The sequence below is a fragment of the Colias croceus genome, chromosome 19, assembly GCF_905220415.1.
Source record: "Colias croceus chromosome 19, ilColCroc2.1".
Taxonomy (NCBI): Eukaryota; Metazoa; Arthropoda; class Insecta; order Lepidoptera; family Pieridae; genus Colias; species Colias croceus.
In genome coordinates, this window is record NC_059555.1 from 3,717,077 (window position 1) to 3,737,784 (window position 20,708).

Sequence of the window (20,708 nt, forward strand, 5' to 3'; positions counted from 1 at the left end):
AATAATTCATAATCAACGTAACGAATAAGCTTTTTCATTCTTAAAAACTATATTAGAAATTTAAATTCTATTAAAATAATACAATTATATTATTACTTGAATAATTCCCTTGTTATTTATATTTCAAGTTTATTGTTTTAAATATTCATTCACTAATGCGTATAGGTAATTTAAATTTTAATGAAGTCTATTCGTAATGAAGCGGATATTGTTTTAGAAAATACCGATTATTAATTAATAATAGATTTGTCCGAATGCGTATTTTTATAGGTTTATAATGTTATTGACAAAATAGATGCTGGTGTTAATTTTCCGTTACAAATTAATGTTTTGACAAATAAATCGTCGTATTTATGTTGTTTGACAGGTCGAATAATCCTATACTAGCTGCGCCCCGCGGCTCCACACCTGTTGGTCTTAGCGTGATGATATTATATAGCCTTCCTCGATGAATGGGCTATCTAACACCGAAATAATTTTTTATTAGTTCCTGAGATTAGCGCGTTCAAATAAACAAACTCTTAAATCGAATTAAAATCTGACAAGAAAAAAAGGAAACAAAAAATTTATATTTTAAAAATTTATTAAATCTAAATAAATTATCAAGAAACAGTCTTTACATAATATTTATACATGTTTTCACATAAAATAATCAAAATTTACATATTTAAAGTAGTAAGTACATTAGAAACAGCTTAGGTATTTAAAATTAAATAATTTTTAACAACGAAATCATTGGAAACATTGTTGAGGTGGATAATGGATATCCTACAATTTCGTTGTAGTAAAAAATGCTTATACACGTGATACAATTCCATATATAAAGAAAAATGGATTTGTCGTATTGCATGAGATTTTTAGAGGTTCCTTTCATTAAATATTTTTCAAATACATCTTCATACTAAGCAAACTTTGTTCTCCAAAGGTTCACTAATAATACATATAACATTAAACGAGATTAAAGCTATTTTTAATTACATTAAATGCCCAATAACAATTTCATTGTTATTGCTTGCTCTATTGCCATCGCCATCGTTCGTTTTTCTTTAAAAATAAGTTGACGAACGGTATCTACCTTGATAATTTATCACGAAGAATATACATAGTAATTATCAACTTATTGTACTACTACCTATTCCATCGATAATTCTACCATAATTTACTACTCATACAAAACCATAGGTACTAAAATTACATTAAAATCACAGTTTAAAAAGTAATCAAGTAAATAATAATAATCATAATTATTAAATTTATTTGTAGCGTCCCCAGTCCTGTTTGATAAAGTCTGAACCTCTTTCTGCTATCATGTATACTGGAGCATTCGTATGACTTGATACTATTTCAGGCATTACACTAGCATCTATAACTCTTAATCCCTCAATCCCATGTACCCGTAATCTGTTATCTACAACAGACGATGGATCACTCTCCACACCCATTTTGCATGTTCCACTTTGATGGTATATAGTAAATGTAAACATCTGAGCTTGACAAGCGAAGTAAGCATCACTACCAAAAGGACCGTACTTAAGACATTCTTCAATTGGAACGTCGTACATTTTTGTTCCAAGCTTACGCATAGCTGGCTGTCTAGAAATTTCTATAGCAACTTTTATTCCTTCAACTATTTTTTGCAAGTCCTCTGGATATTCAAAATAATTTGGTACTAATGTTGGATGGACTTTAGGATTTCTACTTTGCAACAGTACTCTTCCCTTCGATTTTGGTCGCATTAACATGGGAAATATCATGAAGATATCATCTTTTCCTAATGGGCTATATGTTTCTGCGTATATTTTTTCATCAAAATTAAAGTTTCTCGGTAGTAATGGATCAGAGTTCAGACCACCACCAATGAAAAGTAATTCAAGATCTGGCCACGAGGTTTTGTTGTACTTGTCTTTTAAGTCCATGAATATTAAAGCTTCACACCCACCAGGTATTGATAAAGGTCCTTTGTGTGTTTTCATCCATTTGAATACTAATTCTAAATGGTTTAGGATATATTCTGTGGATAAAGTAAAGTTTTGCTGGTTCACCATAAATTGTACTCCCCCGGCAGCAATATGGTCCATCAAGTTGTATCCAACAGGCAAGTCTTTCACGACTGGTATTTTAAGCGATTCCAAGTGATCTCTTGGCCCTATACCAGAAAGCATCAAAAGTTGGGGTGAATTAATAGCGCCTGCAGAAACGATAACTTCTCTCTTAGCTAGGATTTTAAATCGCTTTCCACGTTTTTCGAGTTCAACTCCGAAAACTCTCTTTTTATCTGAATCGAAAATAAGTTTTGTCACCATGCTACCTTTTGACAGGTAAAGATTATTTCTTTTATTAATTGGATGCAAGTATGCTCTACTTGAACTGTGACGGGTTCCATTTTTCATCGACAATTGCAAGAAAGACACTCCGCCTGGATTGGCGCCGTTGTAATCACTGTATTTGAACCCTAATTCTTGAGCGCCTTTTACCCATTGTTTAGCTTTCGTTGTTCGAAATGGCGCATGCTCGACATTGAGGAAGCCTTCGTGTCCGTGATATTTAGGATTGTCAAATGCTGGTATATTAAAGTTTTCAACTTTTTTAAAGTATGGTAATACCTCATCCCAATTCCATCCCTTATTACCCATTGCTTCCCAATTGTTATAGTCCTGTGGTGCGCCCCTTGTATAAATCATATAATTTATAACACTCGAACCTCCAACGACTTTTCCTCGAGGCCAATTACATTGTTGGTTTTCGAAACCGGCACAATATTTATCTGAAGGTTTCGTTTTATACTTCCAATTCGCTGCCGTAAATTGGAGATAGTTAGCTAGTATAGGGATGTCCATGAGGTAGTTCTCGTTGACTCCTGCTTCCACCAATAGAACTTTCCAGTCTGGTATTTCAGTTAAACGATTAGCGATAACACACCCTGCCGTTCCAGCGCCGACTATAATGAAATCGTACTCTGAAAGAAGATTGACTTGATCAGGCGGCTCGGTGTCGAGTTGATGTGAGCCTTCTTGGAGGAAGTTCATGAAAGATGAAACTGGATTCATATTTTGTGTTCTCGTTGGGTGTAATATTGTTAGCAGTATCCATAGCGCAGATAGCAGCGCTGGTTGCTGTTGCACCATCTGTATAAAAAATAATCCTTTAATACAATGTCTTATTTAAATTATTTTGTATTCTTACCAAGTTATTTTTCTACACTTTAAATTTAAATACATTAAAATTATTGCTCTACGATTAATGGCTGATAAAACACAAACTGAATAAGAGTATTAAGGTATTAAACCTTAATACTCTTATTCAGTTTGTGTTTTAATTGAATTATCACTGTGTCAAATGGTCCGTCTAAAGTGCAATGTGTAGTTTTTTTTGATTCTTGCAATAAACTTTTATATGATTACATAATGAGCTAATCTTACATTGAAATAATGATGATAGATTAACAAGATAACTAGAATACGGAAGCGACTTGTTGTGTTTAAAGAAGTAGATTGTTTCATCGCAATAGTTAGATATAAGTAATTGGAATGCATGGGACATTATTTTCCTCAACAGTGGTTTGCGATATCGTAATATTAGCATTAAATAAATACGGCTTTAATAAAGTAATTTTCTTTATAATGCTCGTCTATAGTCGGTTATGCAATGTCAAGTTCATCAACAAAATTGATCTATAATTAATCAATAGATTGGGAATAAAGAAAAGAGGTGGTTTGTGCAAGTAAAAAGTTAATTTGTTTAACGACTGATGTCTGATATCCTTGTTTATACTATCGAAAACATTATAAATTAAGCGGTAATAATGAATGCTTATGAATTTAGCATTAGATGGATAGTACTATTTTCTAGTGTTGGATAGTAGTAGTATAAGTTCTGGTGTCTTTGTAATTTCTCAATGGCTTTATAAGAAAATGTTACTCGTTGAATCGTATGGGATTTTACAAGTTAATTGTAGTTTATTTGCGAATACCGGATGTGCGTCTTTGTGCATTTAGTACTTGCCTCATCTAATAATACCTTGATTTAATTTTGGGTTTCCTTACTAGGTAGCAATTGTCAGATAATATTATCACGCGATGTGATCGTTTAGGTGACTATTTATGTTCATTCGTCATTTATGTGGGCATTGTATACTTTATAGTATTTAGGTGCAAATACATAATGTTATGCATTTATATACATAACTTTTATCTGAAAATGGGCTATCTAATACAGAAATAATTTTTCAAATCGGACCAGTAGTTCTTGAGATTAGCGCGTTCAAACAAACAAACAAATTCTTCAGCTTTATAATATTATAGTATAGATGAAAGGTCAATTAGTTATTAGGTATTGTAACATAAGGGAAGACAATTGAAATTGAGATCCGTGGGAAAATTAATTGAATGAATATTCCTCAATAAGAGAATTGATGAATAATTCACATTAGAGGTATTATATTTATACGCCCATATTTGTCACAATAAAAAGTTTAAGCCATAACCCACCGCTGGCATAGTGCCAGTTGTATATTATATGTATATTACATTATATCCTTAACGTAATATTTTGCACAAATGCTGATGCTTATAGCCGTAAATATAGCCTATATGTTTATCAGGGATAATGTAGGATCCTAATGATAAAAATATTTTTTTAAATGAGTCCAGTAGTTACGGAGCCTACAAATCAAACAATCAAATCTTTCCTCTTCATAATATTAGATTTCTGGTGGCTCGATCTTATTATAGAACTTATTCTCCTAGGAGGTTTTATAAGGGGTAATGTACGAAGCAATAGCAGAATGAAATGTTGGGTTGTGGAATAAAACGCCTTCGTCACAATTGATATTTTATTCCTTGTTACATTCGCTATTCACTATAATATTCACAATCTTAAATAATAGATTTAAATAGTTTGGAAAATCCAAAAGTGCACGCCTCATAATCTCATCCTTTACAATAAAATTGATTATTTATAAAGAGTACGTGACTATAAATATAAAAATGAAATAAAATAAAACATTTGGAAAAGTAAAGAAAGCGGTACCGTAATAATTGAGCTATTTTTCTTGTGGCCCCACCTAGATGTGAAACTGCGCAAGTTTAAGGGACTGACTACCAACTTATTTTTTTAAACCTTGGCTTATAGTATAAAGAATCGAGTTTATAATGGTGAATTTTGAGTACACTATATAAAAAAAAAAAAAGTCGATATTTTTTTTGTTTATTTAATAACAATTAAACCACATCGAATCAGACCCTGAAAAATGAAAGGGTTCTATTCCTGAGCATACTCAAGCGTAAGAGAAAAAAAAAAGACTCGATTAGTAAAGTATTTCGGTCGCTATCGTGTTAACAAGAAAAAGGATCCGCACATACAGACACACGGACGCCAAGACAGAACTTTTTTAAACTGTTTTTTAACTAGTTTAAATAACAAAAATGACATCAAAAATATCATGAACGTTAAAAATAGTGTTTTTTCTTAATATGTGTGTGTATGTATTATCTTACAAGTGCAATGTATGATACATAAAGACATTTTAAGTTTGAAAAATCAGATGTTTTGCGCGAAGTGACAGTAGTACCCACCTCAACGCTTCGCTTATGAGGCGTGCAATAACCTTGAAGCAAGAGCAACGAGGCACGGCTAAGGCACTTGTTGACCGCACTGGTCGGCTGTTCAAGATCAAGTGCTAGCTGATCGTCTCTTCAAAAAAAACCGGCCAAGTGCGAGTCGGGCTCGCGCACAAAGGGTTCCGTAGCAGCAAATATAATAAATTACAGTTAAATCAACCTATCTCAAAAACTATAAGAGATACTTTGATCAAACCAAAAATCGTTGAAAGAGTTAATTAGCATGCATCACCTCTATTTTTTTTAGAATTTTATACCCCGTAGTTATAAAAATAGAGGGGGGGGACATACTTTTTACGACTTTGAGAGCTGATATCTCAAAAACCGTTCACTTTAAGAAAAATGTTTTTTAGAAAACTTTATATCATTTTAAAAGACCTTTCCATTGATACCCCACACGGGTATGTACATCGAAAAAAAAAATTTCATCCCTCAGTTACATGTATGGGGGGCCCCACCCCCAATTCTTTTTTTTACTATTTAGTGTCATATTTTTGTAGCGGTTCATACAACACATATTCCCATCAAATTTCATCACTGTAGTACTTATAGTTTCCGAGTAAATCGGCTGTGACAGACGGACAGACGGACAGACGGACAGACGGACATGACGAAACTATAAGGGTTCCGTTTTTGCCATTTTGGCTACGGAACCCTAAAAATGTGAGCGGTCAACTGACAACTAACCGACTGGAGGGGAGGTTAAGTTGTCAGGCGGTAGATTATAAATAACGGAAAACCTTGTCTATGGAAATGTACTATGTATGATTTTAAAATTTGTAACAGAAAATACTTTAAAGACGGAGAGTAATAACTAATAAAGTCTGGGATTAACCGCAAAGTTTTTAACATAGAGCCAAACAAGTTATTGGAATAATGAGGCCAAAATGAGGAAATAATTACTGATAAAGACGAGTAATACGAGACTGGTGTCGTTTCTAAAACGTCATCAATGTTGCACTATTTATTATAACATTGTAACGTTAAGCGTGGAATCTATTGCTTTTTTGACGAAATAATGTGATAAATAATACATTTTTCTTGGGAAAATGTAAATAATTACAATTATTGAATTAGTATAGAGTTTCTTAGGCACACTATAATGACGACGTTAAATTTAAATATTTAATCAAAGGATTTTCGAAATTAATGTATGTAATCTATTTAACTGTTAGGAATTTAAATCCATATCATATATTAACTATTAAGCCTGCTTTGCTCTGTGTTAAAACCTGTGTCATAAATTAGCAAGTTAAATATAGTTTTTAACCCAGATCAATAATACTGACGATTTATTTAAATAAATCGAATATAAAAAATATCTACAACCTTAATATGTATATACTGCTAAATATATCTATTATCTCGTATAATGAATTTAAATTATAAGATTTTCATAAAAATATGTTGTTTTTCTCACGTTAAAATAATACGTCATATCTTAATAAACTTAATTTTAATCCTCTAATGAGGACAATAAGAAACACTCATGAAATTTTTGGATTGTCAACGATTCTTGATATCATGATATGTGTAGGAAGCTAGAATTAAATCTGTCCGTTTAAAGACCGTCAAAATCGACTCTAAAAGAGTACAAAACAGTGAAGCCAAAACATATTATAATGTTGTTTAATACATGGACATACACAACTAACCATTTGTGAAACAAAATGAAAGGTTCCTTACAAAGTGGAATTTTCTAGACTAGGATCAATTTGTATTGTTATGTTTTATTTAGAATACAATGAGGTCTTTCGTATCATACGGTATCAGGTCAGATTAATAGGCACCAGTTACATACAATATTTAATTCAATAGTAGACGTAGTTTTCGTCATTTTACTTAAGAACAGTTTAATAATGACTTGACAGATGATTTAGTACTTTTTCATCATTCACTATCGAAAACTTTAAATAATCGACACTTTTTAAATGATCATTTAGTAGATGTAGATAGTTGCATTTCTTATCAGTCCCATAAGAAAAGTCCGCATGTTTCCTAATGATTTTAATTGTTTTTTTTATTTATAGACTTTGTTTATTATGTTCTTCATTGCAATCTGTTATTTTTCTATATATTTGATATCTAAAATAAACATTCTGACTCGAAAGTCGTGACACCACACGCTTATAAGATAAAACTTATATGTCAAAAGAAATTATTGTATTGACGTCATGGTTTTTTGATGCCATCCCTTTTAACTGACTTCATAAAAAAAGGAGGAGGTTATTAATTCAGCCGGTATATTTTTTATATAATATAATTCGGCCGTAATATTTTTTTATATTTTGTAAAATAGGTTTGAAGTCGGTGCCAAGCACTAAAAAGTTTTTAGTAAATAGCACATCTAAATAATATGTAGTAATTAATAATATCAAATCTTTTTTATTTTTTACTTTTCCGTTTTTGAAGTCGGTTGTTTTTAACGTAGTTATTTTTATAAATATTAATGAATAGCACGCAGACTCTGGCTCTGTGCTGAATAAAAAATTCTAGTGTTTTTCTTATTTTAATTTATGTATTTAAGATTTAAAATTATTAATAAATAAATATAGGTCACCTGTGTAAGTACTTGGCAAGAATTTAAATATCCAGTTATAAATAGTTGTATAAAAGAATATAATTTATATTACTATTAAATATAATTTGAGTATATACACGTGGAACGAATCCTTCAAAGACCGTGACAGAGCCATTGTAGGTCAACAAACGTTAAATAAAAAAATAATTCATAATAAAAAATTCATTAAATATTTTTTCTTTTTGAATAATAAACCTTCTACATATTAATATGTACAATGTCATTAAGTGCGCGTGCCGTTTAAAGATGTATAAAAACAAATTGTTTTATTTAACGTTTCGTTAATTTATTTATTCAATTAATTCCTTTTGGTTGTGAATGGTTTGTGAAATGGTAAATATTCGATATATTACGTGCATCTTTAAATGTATTTATAATTGAAATTATAATTTTAATTACATAATTTTTAATTTCATTAATTTTGTTTGGAAGATTTTTTGTTGTGATAACTAATGTTTTGATGTTAATTGTAATTTAATTTTTCATGAGTTTTTAACTTTTGTGAGCGCATTTATAATTGGTTATCCATTCCTACATCTTTGATCTTATCTAGTGTTTTATTGTATGTTCAATTTCACGGAAAACCCATATAAAAGGTTTAATTTGGTATTATTTGATGAGTAAATCTGCATTACTACATTATTTGAAGGATATGTATGCGGAAACGAGGTCATATTTTTGTGTTATTTCCGTAGTGTTTTACATTGAAATTGTTGTAATGTAATTGTAATGTAATGTAATGTAATAATGTAATTCTCAGTAGGTAGCTTTAGTTTCATTTCAAATTGATTTATTATCTTTTTAAATCTTTCAAAAAAAAAAAAACACTTCAATTATTTGTACATTTCACTTTTTTATATAATTGAATAATTACCAAACAAAGAACATTAGTAAAGTAGCAGACTATAAATTATTATTAGTAAAAAATACTAATTTACGCAACTATTAGAAAATATTGAGCAATTTCATTAATGAACGATATAATTAAAAAAGTATTTGGTATACGTCAACATCTTTATATTGTAGTTACTCTAGTTTTAAGTTGCACAATTTATTTAAATATCTGGATATTATATCTGTGCCTTATTGTGTGTTCTATATTTTCAGTATAAAGATGCACTAGCCTATATTACTTTATCTTTATGTTATTATCAGCGAAAATTTAGTAAACAATTAGAGAATAATTAATAAAACGAACTTACGTGTTTCGATGTATACTGGCATGTCTGACTAATGATTGCAAGGTCGCGATTTATATCTCGATATATTGCATTAGACGTCTCTGTATGTTTGTATGATATCGCGTGTGCGTTTTATCTACTCTATAGATGTTATGTAAATGTAATCACTTGCGTAATATGTGACACTATGCAATATATGTTGACAATGTGTGTGTTTAATGTTAATGGTGGTTATTTTAGAATTAGGGTGCTTTTCCACCAGAGATGTACGAGGATGTGTAGCGAGATTAAAGCAGAGTGTAAAGAACTAGTATCGCTTCAAACGCTAAATGAAGCGATATGATTGATTTTTTACAAACACGTCCCTCGTTACGAATCCTCGCACATCTCTGGTGGAAAAGCACCCTTAGGTTGTAGGACGTAGCTGTAGGTATAATGAAATTATGATATTTTAGAAATTGGAAAATCCGTACATCGGGCGCTCCCTGCACGTAGCGCGTCTGTAAATTTTTAAATTATCGAACGTTTTAAAAAAAATTCTTGGTATCGTATCTGATCATTTAATACTGTTAAAACTGTTAAAGAAAGTTAATTGATTTTGAAAGAACATTTTATAAATATTCGCTGTTTGATGCAGGCATTGATTTATTAACATATTACTATCTAAACACATTACCGTTGTGGATCGTTAAACACACTGATAGATTGAATGTTGATAGATTTAGTATTACATGGCAACATCTTTCACTAATGAGTCACGTTCACATTTTTTTTGCTGTTAATGTTTTTTTCGCATTTTTCGTCAATATAATAATTAGTATTATATAAAACTAGGTTTCCGCCCGCGGCTTCGCCCGCGCAGTCAACGAAAAACCCGCATAGTTCCCGTTCCCGTGGGATTTCTGGGATTGCGTAATTTTCCGGGGATAAAAAGTAGCCTATGTCCTTTCTCGGGTATCAAAATATCTCCATACCAAATTTGAAATACAAAATTGAGTAACAGACAGACAGACAGAGTTACTTTCGCTTTTATAATATTAGTATGGATAGCAGATATTACAATTAACGATTAATTACGTATCTGCCCCCCTAGCCAAGTGGCTTTCGTTTAGCGTAACGTTTGATAGAATAGATTATGAATGTATGAGATTGACATAAGCTGTAGATAAATGTATCGACAGCTTACGTCAATCTCATACATTCATAATCTATTCTATCAAAAGTTACGCTAATAGAAAGCCACTTGTCTAGGGGGGCAGTTATTCCCTTTTTTCACGTCACGCGTGACTTCAAAATTTTGCACAAAAAAAAATGGAAAAAAAATTATGGCTACCTGAACTTCAACCGTACAGTTCGCCAGAAGATAGAAAACGTCTGTCGCTCAGCGAGTCATATTTTATAACAATTATTTCTTTCATTTAAATATTATGTAACTTATTTATCTCCTACATTCAAGGTCTAGGTTTCAATATAAAGTTTGTTGACTTCGGATCTTCTAGACTAAGTTTGTCGTTGAAAATGAATTCATAAATAAATGAATAAATTAATTATCATGCCCGATTAGGACGAAACTAATGTTTTATGTAATGTGTGATGTTATATAAGACCAGATAATAAAATAACAAGGCTTTTTAGTTCCGTTTTGGATATAAATAGTTAACATGTGAATTATTTAATCGATTTTACTTGACCTTTTTCTAATGAATCTTTGTGCTTTTGGCCACAATATAAAGAGAAAATAACGGTATTTTTAATAGGGATTATGTGGTAAAGACATATCATCATCATAGTTCTCACATAGGAATTCAAGCAAACTGCGACTTATGAACTATAACTTGCGAATTATGTTTTTGCCTTTCTACAACTACTGATATAAATTGCATGTGTTGGAATCTAAAGGGTCTGCAAGTAGGTCTATTATCCTTACAACCTTTGTCGTACATCCTATTTGCGGCTGCTCATGGAACAAGGAAAAGTTACTTTACATGTTCTTATTTGTTCGTTCGCTACACAATAAATGTCTTCGATAATTGAACACGGACGCGTTTCTTACGAAGGCCGGCTTCTAGGACTGCTCCAAGGAACAAGTCGAACGGTCAAGGCTGTTCACCAGAAATGTGTAAATGCTTATTGAGTTATCACTTTGTCTGTTATAATTTGGGAATTATTTGCTCGTTCTATTGTTGTGTCTGGTAACTAGTGTGCAATGACCTTTTTTGACGACTCACCGTCTTATTAAGACACGGACTAACTTAAAACCGGGTAAAAGGTATTAAAAAAATTCTACTACCTTGTAAAAGTCTAATTACAAACCACGTTTAGCTTTAAAAAATAGACAATGACAATATACATATAAGGAGAAATTTAAACCTCTGTCCTAAAGTTAATCCATGACTATTGTCAGGGTTTAAACTAGGTTTATCTAAGGTTTTGTAATCAGACGGTCAGAGTTAAAAGTTACAACTCTATATCTGGTTCTGAAAGTATTATAGTTAAGCTTTTCATGAAAATAATGAAATAGATTGCTTAGAATATTATTGTTAGCTCAGTTTTAAAATGGAACATTTATTTGTTTCTTTTATAAATGTGTGGTGGTCAGATTAATTCTACATATTGATCTAATGTGAAATTAATTAGTTATCATAGATACATTTCACATTCCTGCTGAACTGGATCGTCCACTAATCTTGTTTAAATAACACCACTGTTTTCAATGTCGCGGTCGTAATGAATGACATAATATTATATAATTTATTTAAAAGTATATAAGTTTTATATTGTTTAAAGATAATATTAACAGTCTGCTATGTCTGACTGACGATGATGATTCATAAAAATGTGACTTGAATAAAGTCTTGTCGATTTACGGACTATTTTAATGATATTTGTATCTTTAGAAAAATACATGATGTTATAATATGTAATGTAAATTTATTATGCTCGACTTTTGGCTTTTGCACTTTTGCAATTGAAAAATTGTCGCAAGTGTAGTGATTGATCGATTGAAGTATTTTACTGTTATGTAAAACTTGAAAAGAAAAAAACAGGAGAGTAAACAAGCAAAAACTATAATGCAGTATGCATTATTCGGAAGAAATTTATAAATATAATAATCCATTGGTATTTTTAATATTTTTTTTTTTGGCGCGATTTTTAATTTTGACGAGAAGTTATAGGTCTCAAAAAAATTGGTTATAGATAATTGATAATGTTGATAATTGATGCAAAAAATTAATCCGTATGTATTATATTCGTTAACTCATTTATATTTTCCAACTTCAATTGCGACATGACATTTAAATAGATTTTATGATTGAAGACGATTTTACGATACTGACATATTAGTTCAGGATACATCGCCCATTTTTGCAAGTGACTACTATCAAGCTAATTTTCCGTTTGTAGCTTTATTTTGATGAGACGCCCAATAATTTCGTGTACGAAAGTCTCGATTGTGGTAGCTAACAGAGATAACAAGGATAAAAAATTTTGATTTGATGGTTCTCAAATATTTATTACTAACTGAACTTTTTTTTTGTTCAAATTCAAGATAATTACCTAAATTATTCGAAAAAATATTTGCCCTACAAAATCTATGGTTGGTTCAGAGAGTCCCCCTTTCCAAAGTGTATCGATAACGAGGTCATCATAAATGATTACTAACAAGCTGATTTTTTTGTTTTCACTTAGTTAATGTTTATATAATTCAACAGACATATTGTCCTACAAATTACGTAATAAATATTTGAGAACTATCAAATCAAAAAATTTTATCCTTGTTATCTCTGTTAGCTACCACAATCGAGAGTTTCGTACACGAAATTATTCGGTGTCTCATCAAAATAAAGCTACAAACGGAAAATCAGCTTGATAGTAGTCACTTGCAAAAATGGGCGATGTATCCTGAACTATATCGTTTTGTGTTTAAAAATTTAATCTACTCTTTATAGGTGAAATAAGGAAATAATCGAAGGTGTATTAATATATATATCTATAAAATAACAAAGAAATTTCGGAATATAAAATTAGTTTTTTCTTTTTGTCAGAACTTCGAAATGTGGCTGATTTTTAAAGCGATCTTACTAGCATCGCCTGTATGTTTGTATGTAACCGACTCCTTTGGCCTCCATTTAGATTCACAACGGACATATTGAATTTAAACTTTGTACACTTAACGATGATCGGTGACAAGACCAATGACCTATTATACTAGTAGACGCGGCATACGCCAACATCATTGCACTAAAAAACAGCGTAATTAATACATACCTACTTACTAACGCATTATCACCAATACAGTTGTTCTCTCTTTCACTCTCACGCACGAGACATAATACATGTCTCACTCATGTACTTCGTAATAACAACTGCCGATTAAAATATAAAAAGAACGTCCAGCCACGACGCTGAATGGTGCGTGACTAAGTGAAACTCGGGCACTTACCTGAGTTTTTTCTTGCCAAAATAGAGAGCGGGTAACGTATCTAGCTCTTTTATATATCATAGGACAAGACAGTTATTTCAGTTTTTCTTTAATTATTACATTTTATAAGTACTGGGTTTAATTTAAACATTTTGCGAAGGCTTCATTAGCGCCTTTAAATGATAATGTGTTCGCAAGATTTAGCATATTATACCTACTTTAATATATGTATATGCGAGACAATAGATAATACAATACATTGGCAAAAAAAAAACACCAATATGTGATATGCGTGGGCGATCAGGAACAAATTGAATATATATATATATATATATATATATATATTTTGCGACTTTATATATTTACTAGACTTTTATATTTTCCCGCCCGCGGCTTCGCCCGCTTTGTCTAAGCCTAATAAATTGTATACCTTCTTCTTGAATCACTCTATCTATTAAAAAAACCGCATAATAATCCGTTGCGTAGTTTTAAAGAATTAAGCATACATAAGAACATAGGGATGGAGAAAGCGACTTTGTTTTATACTATGTAGTGTATACCATATAAGTAATCTACATAAAAAAAATGAATCGCCAAATTTGTTGCTTAGCGTAAAACTAGAAATCAGCTCGTGTATATTCGGCTTAAATTTTACGATTACGTTAAGACCAAAGGAAGATGTTCTTAGTGATAGAAAACACGGTAAAGAGGCAATAGGGCAGAACAGCATTTGCCGGGGCAATTAGTAAGCGTCAGGCAAGAGGGCAGTTTGTATAATCATATTTATTTGTGTTTGCGTATATTAAGTTCGATGTATTTTAAATATTAAAATGAACGATAAATTAATAAATAATAAGATACAGGAAATATTTGTATAGGTTTGGAATGCAATAGTTTATTGTTTGTGTATGGGACTAATGAAGTGATAGATTCTTTGTACATATTTTATTATTTATCATTATCGTTAATTCGATTAATATATTCTCAATAATATTTCATTGCTAGATATGATTAAGTTACGGTTGGCTTTTTATTAAAATTTATTTCAAAGTGTTAGAAGTTCGAGTACATGAAAAAATAAAATATAATACTTAATTCGAATTTTCATTTATGGCAATGTATCCGTAATTAATTCCGACGTGCTTAGAAGTTTAAACACACAAAAACAGTTTATTACATTTTAATAAAAAACAGTGCATTGTTAATTTTAAAATAATTGTTAGACTCTTGCAAAAACATTGCATTAAATTGTTTTTTAAAAGCACAAGAAAACGACCTTGCAACTACATCACCATTATGCTATTTTTAGTTAGTTTAGTTAGTTGCCGGAATATATATTTTCGTTTTAACTCAAATCCATTTTAGCTAAAACTCAACTCGAGTCTCCTCCTTATAACTACAGAGAGGAACTACATTGACTACAACCAATGATTTAAAAATAAACTACTCATAATTTTTTAATATACGTACACGATTAAAACAGGTTCTAATTAAAATAAATAGGTAATAGACATTAGACATGTATGTGACAGAATTGGAATAAAAAAAAAGCTATCCTTGACCTCAACGCATTAGAACAATGGTTTTCTAATCGTCAGAATGTACGGAGCCCGTAAGCACGTAGACGAAGTTAGTCAAAGGAACGCAAATTGTATGGTTTTTCTTTCAAATACCTGCATGTGCAAACTGCAAAGAACAATGAATATTTTGAAGAGAAACTTCGTTAGCAGCGTTGAGATTGAAATTTCAAGGTCGCGTCATGGCAATATAGTCACGTCATGGAGTAAGGCGATTATTTTGGTATCTATGAATCGTGCCAAAGAAGTTTCACTTCTGACACGTGTGCTCGGCAGTCTCGGCACACACGCTCTTTTTTCTTTAATTGATTACCTCGTCCTTGACTTTGTCCGCTTTTTTAAATAATTCAAAATATTTTTTTCGTTCTCCAATGCTACATGCAAATGATTTGGAATTATTAGTAGTGCTTATATAATTAGTAAGTACATTTATAATATTATTATAATTAGCTGTAAAGGTCGAATTGTGTAACTATAATGCTTCAAGTTCAAACGTATGATCATGAGGGTTAGTTCCGTACGACATGCTGGGTGTTCGACCACATAAATAAAACGTATGTCAAAGAATCGCACACTCATTTTTTATGATATTCCAATGTCTTATATTTATAAGAGAAATTCTAATTCTTAAAAATAATTTGTATGATGAGAAACATCAAATGGCGAATTTGTTGAGGTGGAGTCAATTACTAGTAGTTGTTAAATCTTTGATAGGGTCCGATAGTAGTCTTTCAACAGGAAGTTGAAGAGAGATTGATCAATATCACAGTTTCATGTTTTTTGTGTCTGGTAATAACTCAGGCCCCGGAACCACAGACACAATAGAAAATCTATTGTGTCTTGGACCGATCGGGCCGCTGGGGGCTCAATGGGTAAACATAGGTACACATAAAAGTTTATTATTTAAATTCGTTAATTAATTATTAATTATATTCGACGCATATTTCTTTCCATTTTTAAATAATTAATTATTAATGACCATTTAGTACCCCATTTAATTGTTTTTGCTGGAGGTCCGACTTTTTTTTCTTATTACGCCTACTACATATATTATATTTTAATTATAATATATTGTAATTATATTTGAAATAGTTAAGATTGCTGATATCATAATTTAGATATAAATTATTCAATATTATGTCGAATAAGTCACGTTCGCAAATAAAGTATCATTGTTATATCATCACTTCGCTGTGTTTTATATATTTAGGTATATGTACTTACAAAAATCTAATAAATAATGAGTAGGTAGAGCATTGCATCTTATTTTTAAAATGTATTATTAAGAATTAAATTTATTTTTCAATTTATTTTAAGATGTCATGATAACTAAAAATGACTAATAGATTCATTTTTATTTTAGCGTTAATTAAATATGTTATTTTATTATAGCAAACAATAACAATAATGTATTATATTATACAATAATGTATGTAAGCTAGTGCTTAATAAAAATTATTTTTTTTCGTTTGCTATCGCGTCAGTTAAAACCTGTTAGAAAAATAATGATAAAAATGTCTTGAAGTTTTTAGTGATCGAATTCACAGAAATGTATTTTAATAGAAACTTTGTAAGTTTATTTTATTTATTTAACAATTTTAATTTCTAAATTATTAACATACATCTCAACGCTTATCTTCTGCATTAGAAAATATTTATCGTAATCAATATTGTTAAAAATTGCAAAGAAATTAAATAAACTATAACTCAAGAGTTTATTTAATTTAATTAAAGTGTGTAAAATATATATTTTTCTATCTTTTATCATAATCTCTACCTGGAAACATATCAATTAGCACTGTGGATCTTTATGGTGTTATGTGAATGTGAAATAATTAAGTAAATAGGTATCAGTAAAAATCTTATATTTTAGTTCTATATTATTAACTTGTATATTGTATATAATTGGTATAGATTTGTTTAGTAAGTTAAGTATGGTTAGTTGCTATTACCAATTGCCAATTTTTTTTAATATTAAATAAAAATTAACAGATGAGAGATAATTTAAATTAGGAGGAAGTGACTTATCCCTTAATTCGTGTCTAAGATTTTGGTAAGATAATAACTTTTTAAGAGGCAAGTACATACAAACCTTGATGCTTTTCACGTGGTTATTTCTTAAAGAAGGTTTTTTTTCAAATAAGTTTTTAAGGTTTTTTTTTATACTTATATAGGTAAACAAAATTAAATAAATATGAAGAAATCGACATCGATTGGAAGTTCGACAAAATATAGATTATTGATATTTTGTTTATCTAAAAATGTAAGCAGACCATTCAACTTTAATTATTTATATATATTTCTATAATATATATAATTAATTAATTAATTAATCAATTCTAGTAATATATTTTATGTGATACTTGTACGTTTATTTTAATCAATGTAGAAAATATTAAATGTTTCTGTATTAGATATAGTTTTATGCCTATTGAAATTAAATTAGAACAGCCGCATCATTTTTATCCTAGAATATACCTACAACATGTGTTCCCGTTTGCGTTTGTGAATTGTTCTTTACCTTAAAATTAATTACAAAAATGGTGAAAATTTCCGAATTATGCACCAATAAATGAATGTATTCACTCACTTTAAATGAAATCCCTATGTACACAATGCAAATTCTTTCACTGCACTTAGCACAAACTGACTTGGCACAACAGTCTCACGTCAATGGGGACGAGCTGCCGATACCACATGTTTTATTCCGACGAGCAAACGCCGGTAGACACCCTGACCCTCTGTCACGATCAAGTTCACAACTTTACTAGTGTGTTTTGTGCGGCAAGCTGAGAGAGTGCGGTGGTAACGCGCGACGCGATCGAATTAAGGTGATGTCAGATAGATAGCGTTCGTAGCGCGATAGTACGGTGCTATACAGGATGTTATTTATATAGCTAGCGAAGAGAATGCGACGGACGTAGCGCGGCGCGATTGAATTAAGGTGGACTGCCACATAGATAGCGTGCATAGCGCTATAGTACCACAATAGTACGGTACATCCTGTATATCAACAGGATGTGAAAAAAAGGAGGAGGTTATCAATTCGGCCGGTATATTTTTTTATGTATGTAAACCGATTACGCCGAGGTTTCTGTACCAATTTATATGATTCTTTTTTTGGATATGCGGAATGGTTTCGAATTGGTTTCATAAAAATTTCATTCGGGTAGGCCCAATAGTTTTTATTTTATGATCATTTAGCTGAAATTTTGTATGCATATGTAAATTGGATAGCGATGAAAAATTATCATAACATAGAGCTGCAGATTTGATGATGGAATCGGAAGGTGGCCATAGGAACTCAGTAATTAATTGACTCAACTTTATCGGGTTTGGGCTCGTTTGATTCGTGTTGAAAAAAAATACGCGGTGGTTCATCTCAACCCGAAACAAGAATGGTGCGAACTATTGGCCGATCTGATATGGAGCACCCGGCAGCAAGTGAACAATGTGGCTAGAATCAACAGCTGTAATTACGTCAGCCTTAAATCAAATTTAATTATAATATATGGCAATAAATATTTATTGTTCTTATTTCTATCTAAAATGACTTAAGTCAAATAAAATTAAATGTAATTGTATGCCATGTAATAGGTATTAAGCCAGTAAAACTTACCGGTTTACACGGGCTTGGTGCTTAGTGCTTGTCACCGACTTCAAACCTATTTTATAAAAAGCACATCTAAATAACATTTAGTAAATTTTAATAATATCAAGTCTTTTTATTTTTTACTTTTCCGTTTTTGAAGTCGGTTTTTTAACGTATAATTAGTTATTGTTGCGACAGCAATGAAGTTATGATTGCGTATTACAGATTTATATAGATAGTAAATAAAATAGGATAAGTAAAATAATTGTAAATAGGGGAAAAAAATTGTAAGATGTATAAACATTACAAGAAGTAATCTATAATATAAAAATTAATCCCAAAATGTGTTGGTAAGCGCATAACTTTAGAATAGCTGAACCGATTTCTTTAATTCTTTTTTTATTATATTCCTTGAAGTACGAGGATGGTTCTTATATAGAGAAAACGTGAATATGTACCACGGGTGAAGCCGGGGCAGACCGCTAGTATATAATAATAATAGGTAGCATTACAGTTAATATTATTAGACGATATTGTGCGCATTCTCTTTGACATTAGACGAATCGAAATATTGTATGGAATGTGATGTTGATAACTTTTAATAGCGTGGACACGTTCGGAGAAATGTTTTATTCATTTACGATCAAACGAGTTTATTGTTTGCCAGGGAAGTAACTGTGATAGGTTTTCTGTTTTATAGAGATTATTCCGCTTAATTTGGAATTGCTTTTTTGAAATGTTATTGATCATTTATAAGGATGATTTATTGTGTTCTGTAACGAATATCACATAATATGAGCATCACTTGAATTTTTTGCCAAATATCAAGCTTTCAAATAATTTATTTAAAGCTGTTTTATTTTATTGTTTGTATACAAATGTATGATTCATTAAATGGTGTGTTTATTATTCAATAAATGCCATTCAGAAGTTATGGTTATTGATTTATAAATTCATAAACTTTTGTTATACCTAAGCAAACTATACTTTACTGTGTTAGCTAATTTCGTTTATCGTGGAATACATTTTATTGATAATGATATATGACCTATCAATTATTGTTCAAAATTATACGTTAATACTATTTCCTCACAAATACAAAACAAACTTAATCGTTTCAATTTCTGGGCTATTTCTTAGTTCTCATTTATTGTACTTGTACATTCATACATCATTAAGTAGAGTCTTTTTATTATCTCGAGGGGACGCTTTTTTTGTTTCTTAGTTTTTTGGATAGCACTTAGGCGGGAAAAACCGCATCTTTTCGCCTCCCACGCCGCGGAAGTCGCGGTCGCACCTAACGCAAAATATATATATATATTTCATTTTATTATTGACAAAACAAACTTATACTCCCTTTGCACTGCTGTATAAATATTATGATCTTTAAAATGTCTTCTTCATTATTGATGATCAAGATCATAGAGTGACTAGAAACGAATGTACGAATAAAATGTCTCGGTCAAGACACAGAAGGCACCTTCTAGTCCCTAAAGAAAATGGATCAGTGAAACAGATGTATACCTACATAATGCATCTGCCCCTTACCCCACAAGGGGACAAGGGACTTCCTTTACATAGTCTACTATTAGTACGGGACTTCCTTTACATAGTCTACTATTAATTTAGTTGATAATGCCGTTATTATTACCATAACGTGGTATAAATTACTTATCAAGTTTGCACTTTAAAATTCTCCACTGCACTTCAATAAAGTGGACAGTGGAAGTTTCCTA

At 30.8% G+C, this 20,708-nt stretch overlaps 2 protein-coding genes across 4 annotated transcripts in view; one reads left to right on the forward strand and one right to left on the reverse strand.

Moving 5' to 3' along the window:
• LOC123700111 (flotillin-2) overlaps nt 1–20,708 on the forward strand; it is a 214,564-nt gene that overhangs the window by 24,032 nt on the left and 169,824 nt on the right. The gene's annotated exons all lie outside the window — the stretch shown is intronic.
• LOC123700107 (glucose dehydrogenase [FAD, quinone]-like) lies at nt 573–18,198 on the reverse strand. Of its 3 annotated transcripts, none has more exons than XM_045647234.1 (2): nt 9,402–9,497; nt 573–3,125 (listed from the first exon to the last, which is right to left on the reverse strand). In XM_045647234.1, exon 2 carries the CDS (start codon nt 3,123–3,125, stop codon nt 1,254–1,256), a length of 1,872 nt encoding a protein of 623 aa, XP_045503190.1. In that variant the 5' UTR covers nt 9,402–9,497; the 3' UTR covers nt 573–1,253. The 3 variants fall into 3 exon arrangements, with proteins under 3 accessions (XP_045503190.1, XP_045503189.1, XP_045503188.1); XM_045647233.1 differs by lacking the exon at nt 9,402–9,497 and adding an exon at nt 17,902–18,198 and having other exon boundaries at nt 574–3,125; XM_045647232.1 differs by lacking the exon at nt 9,402–9,497 and adding an exon at nt 17,971–18,197 and having other exon boundaries at nt 574–3,125.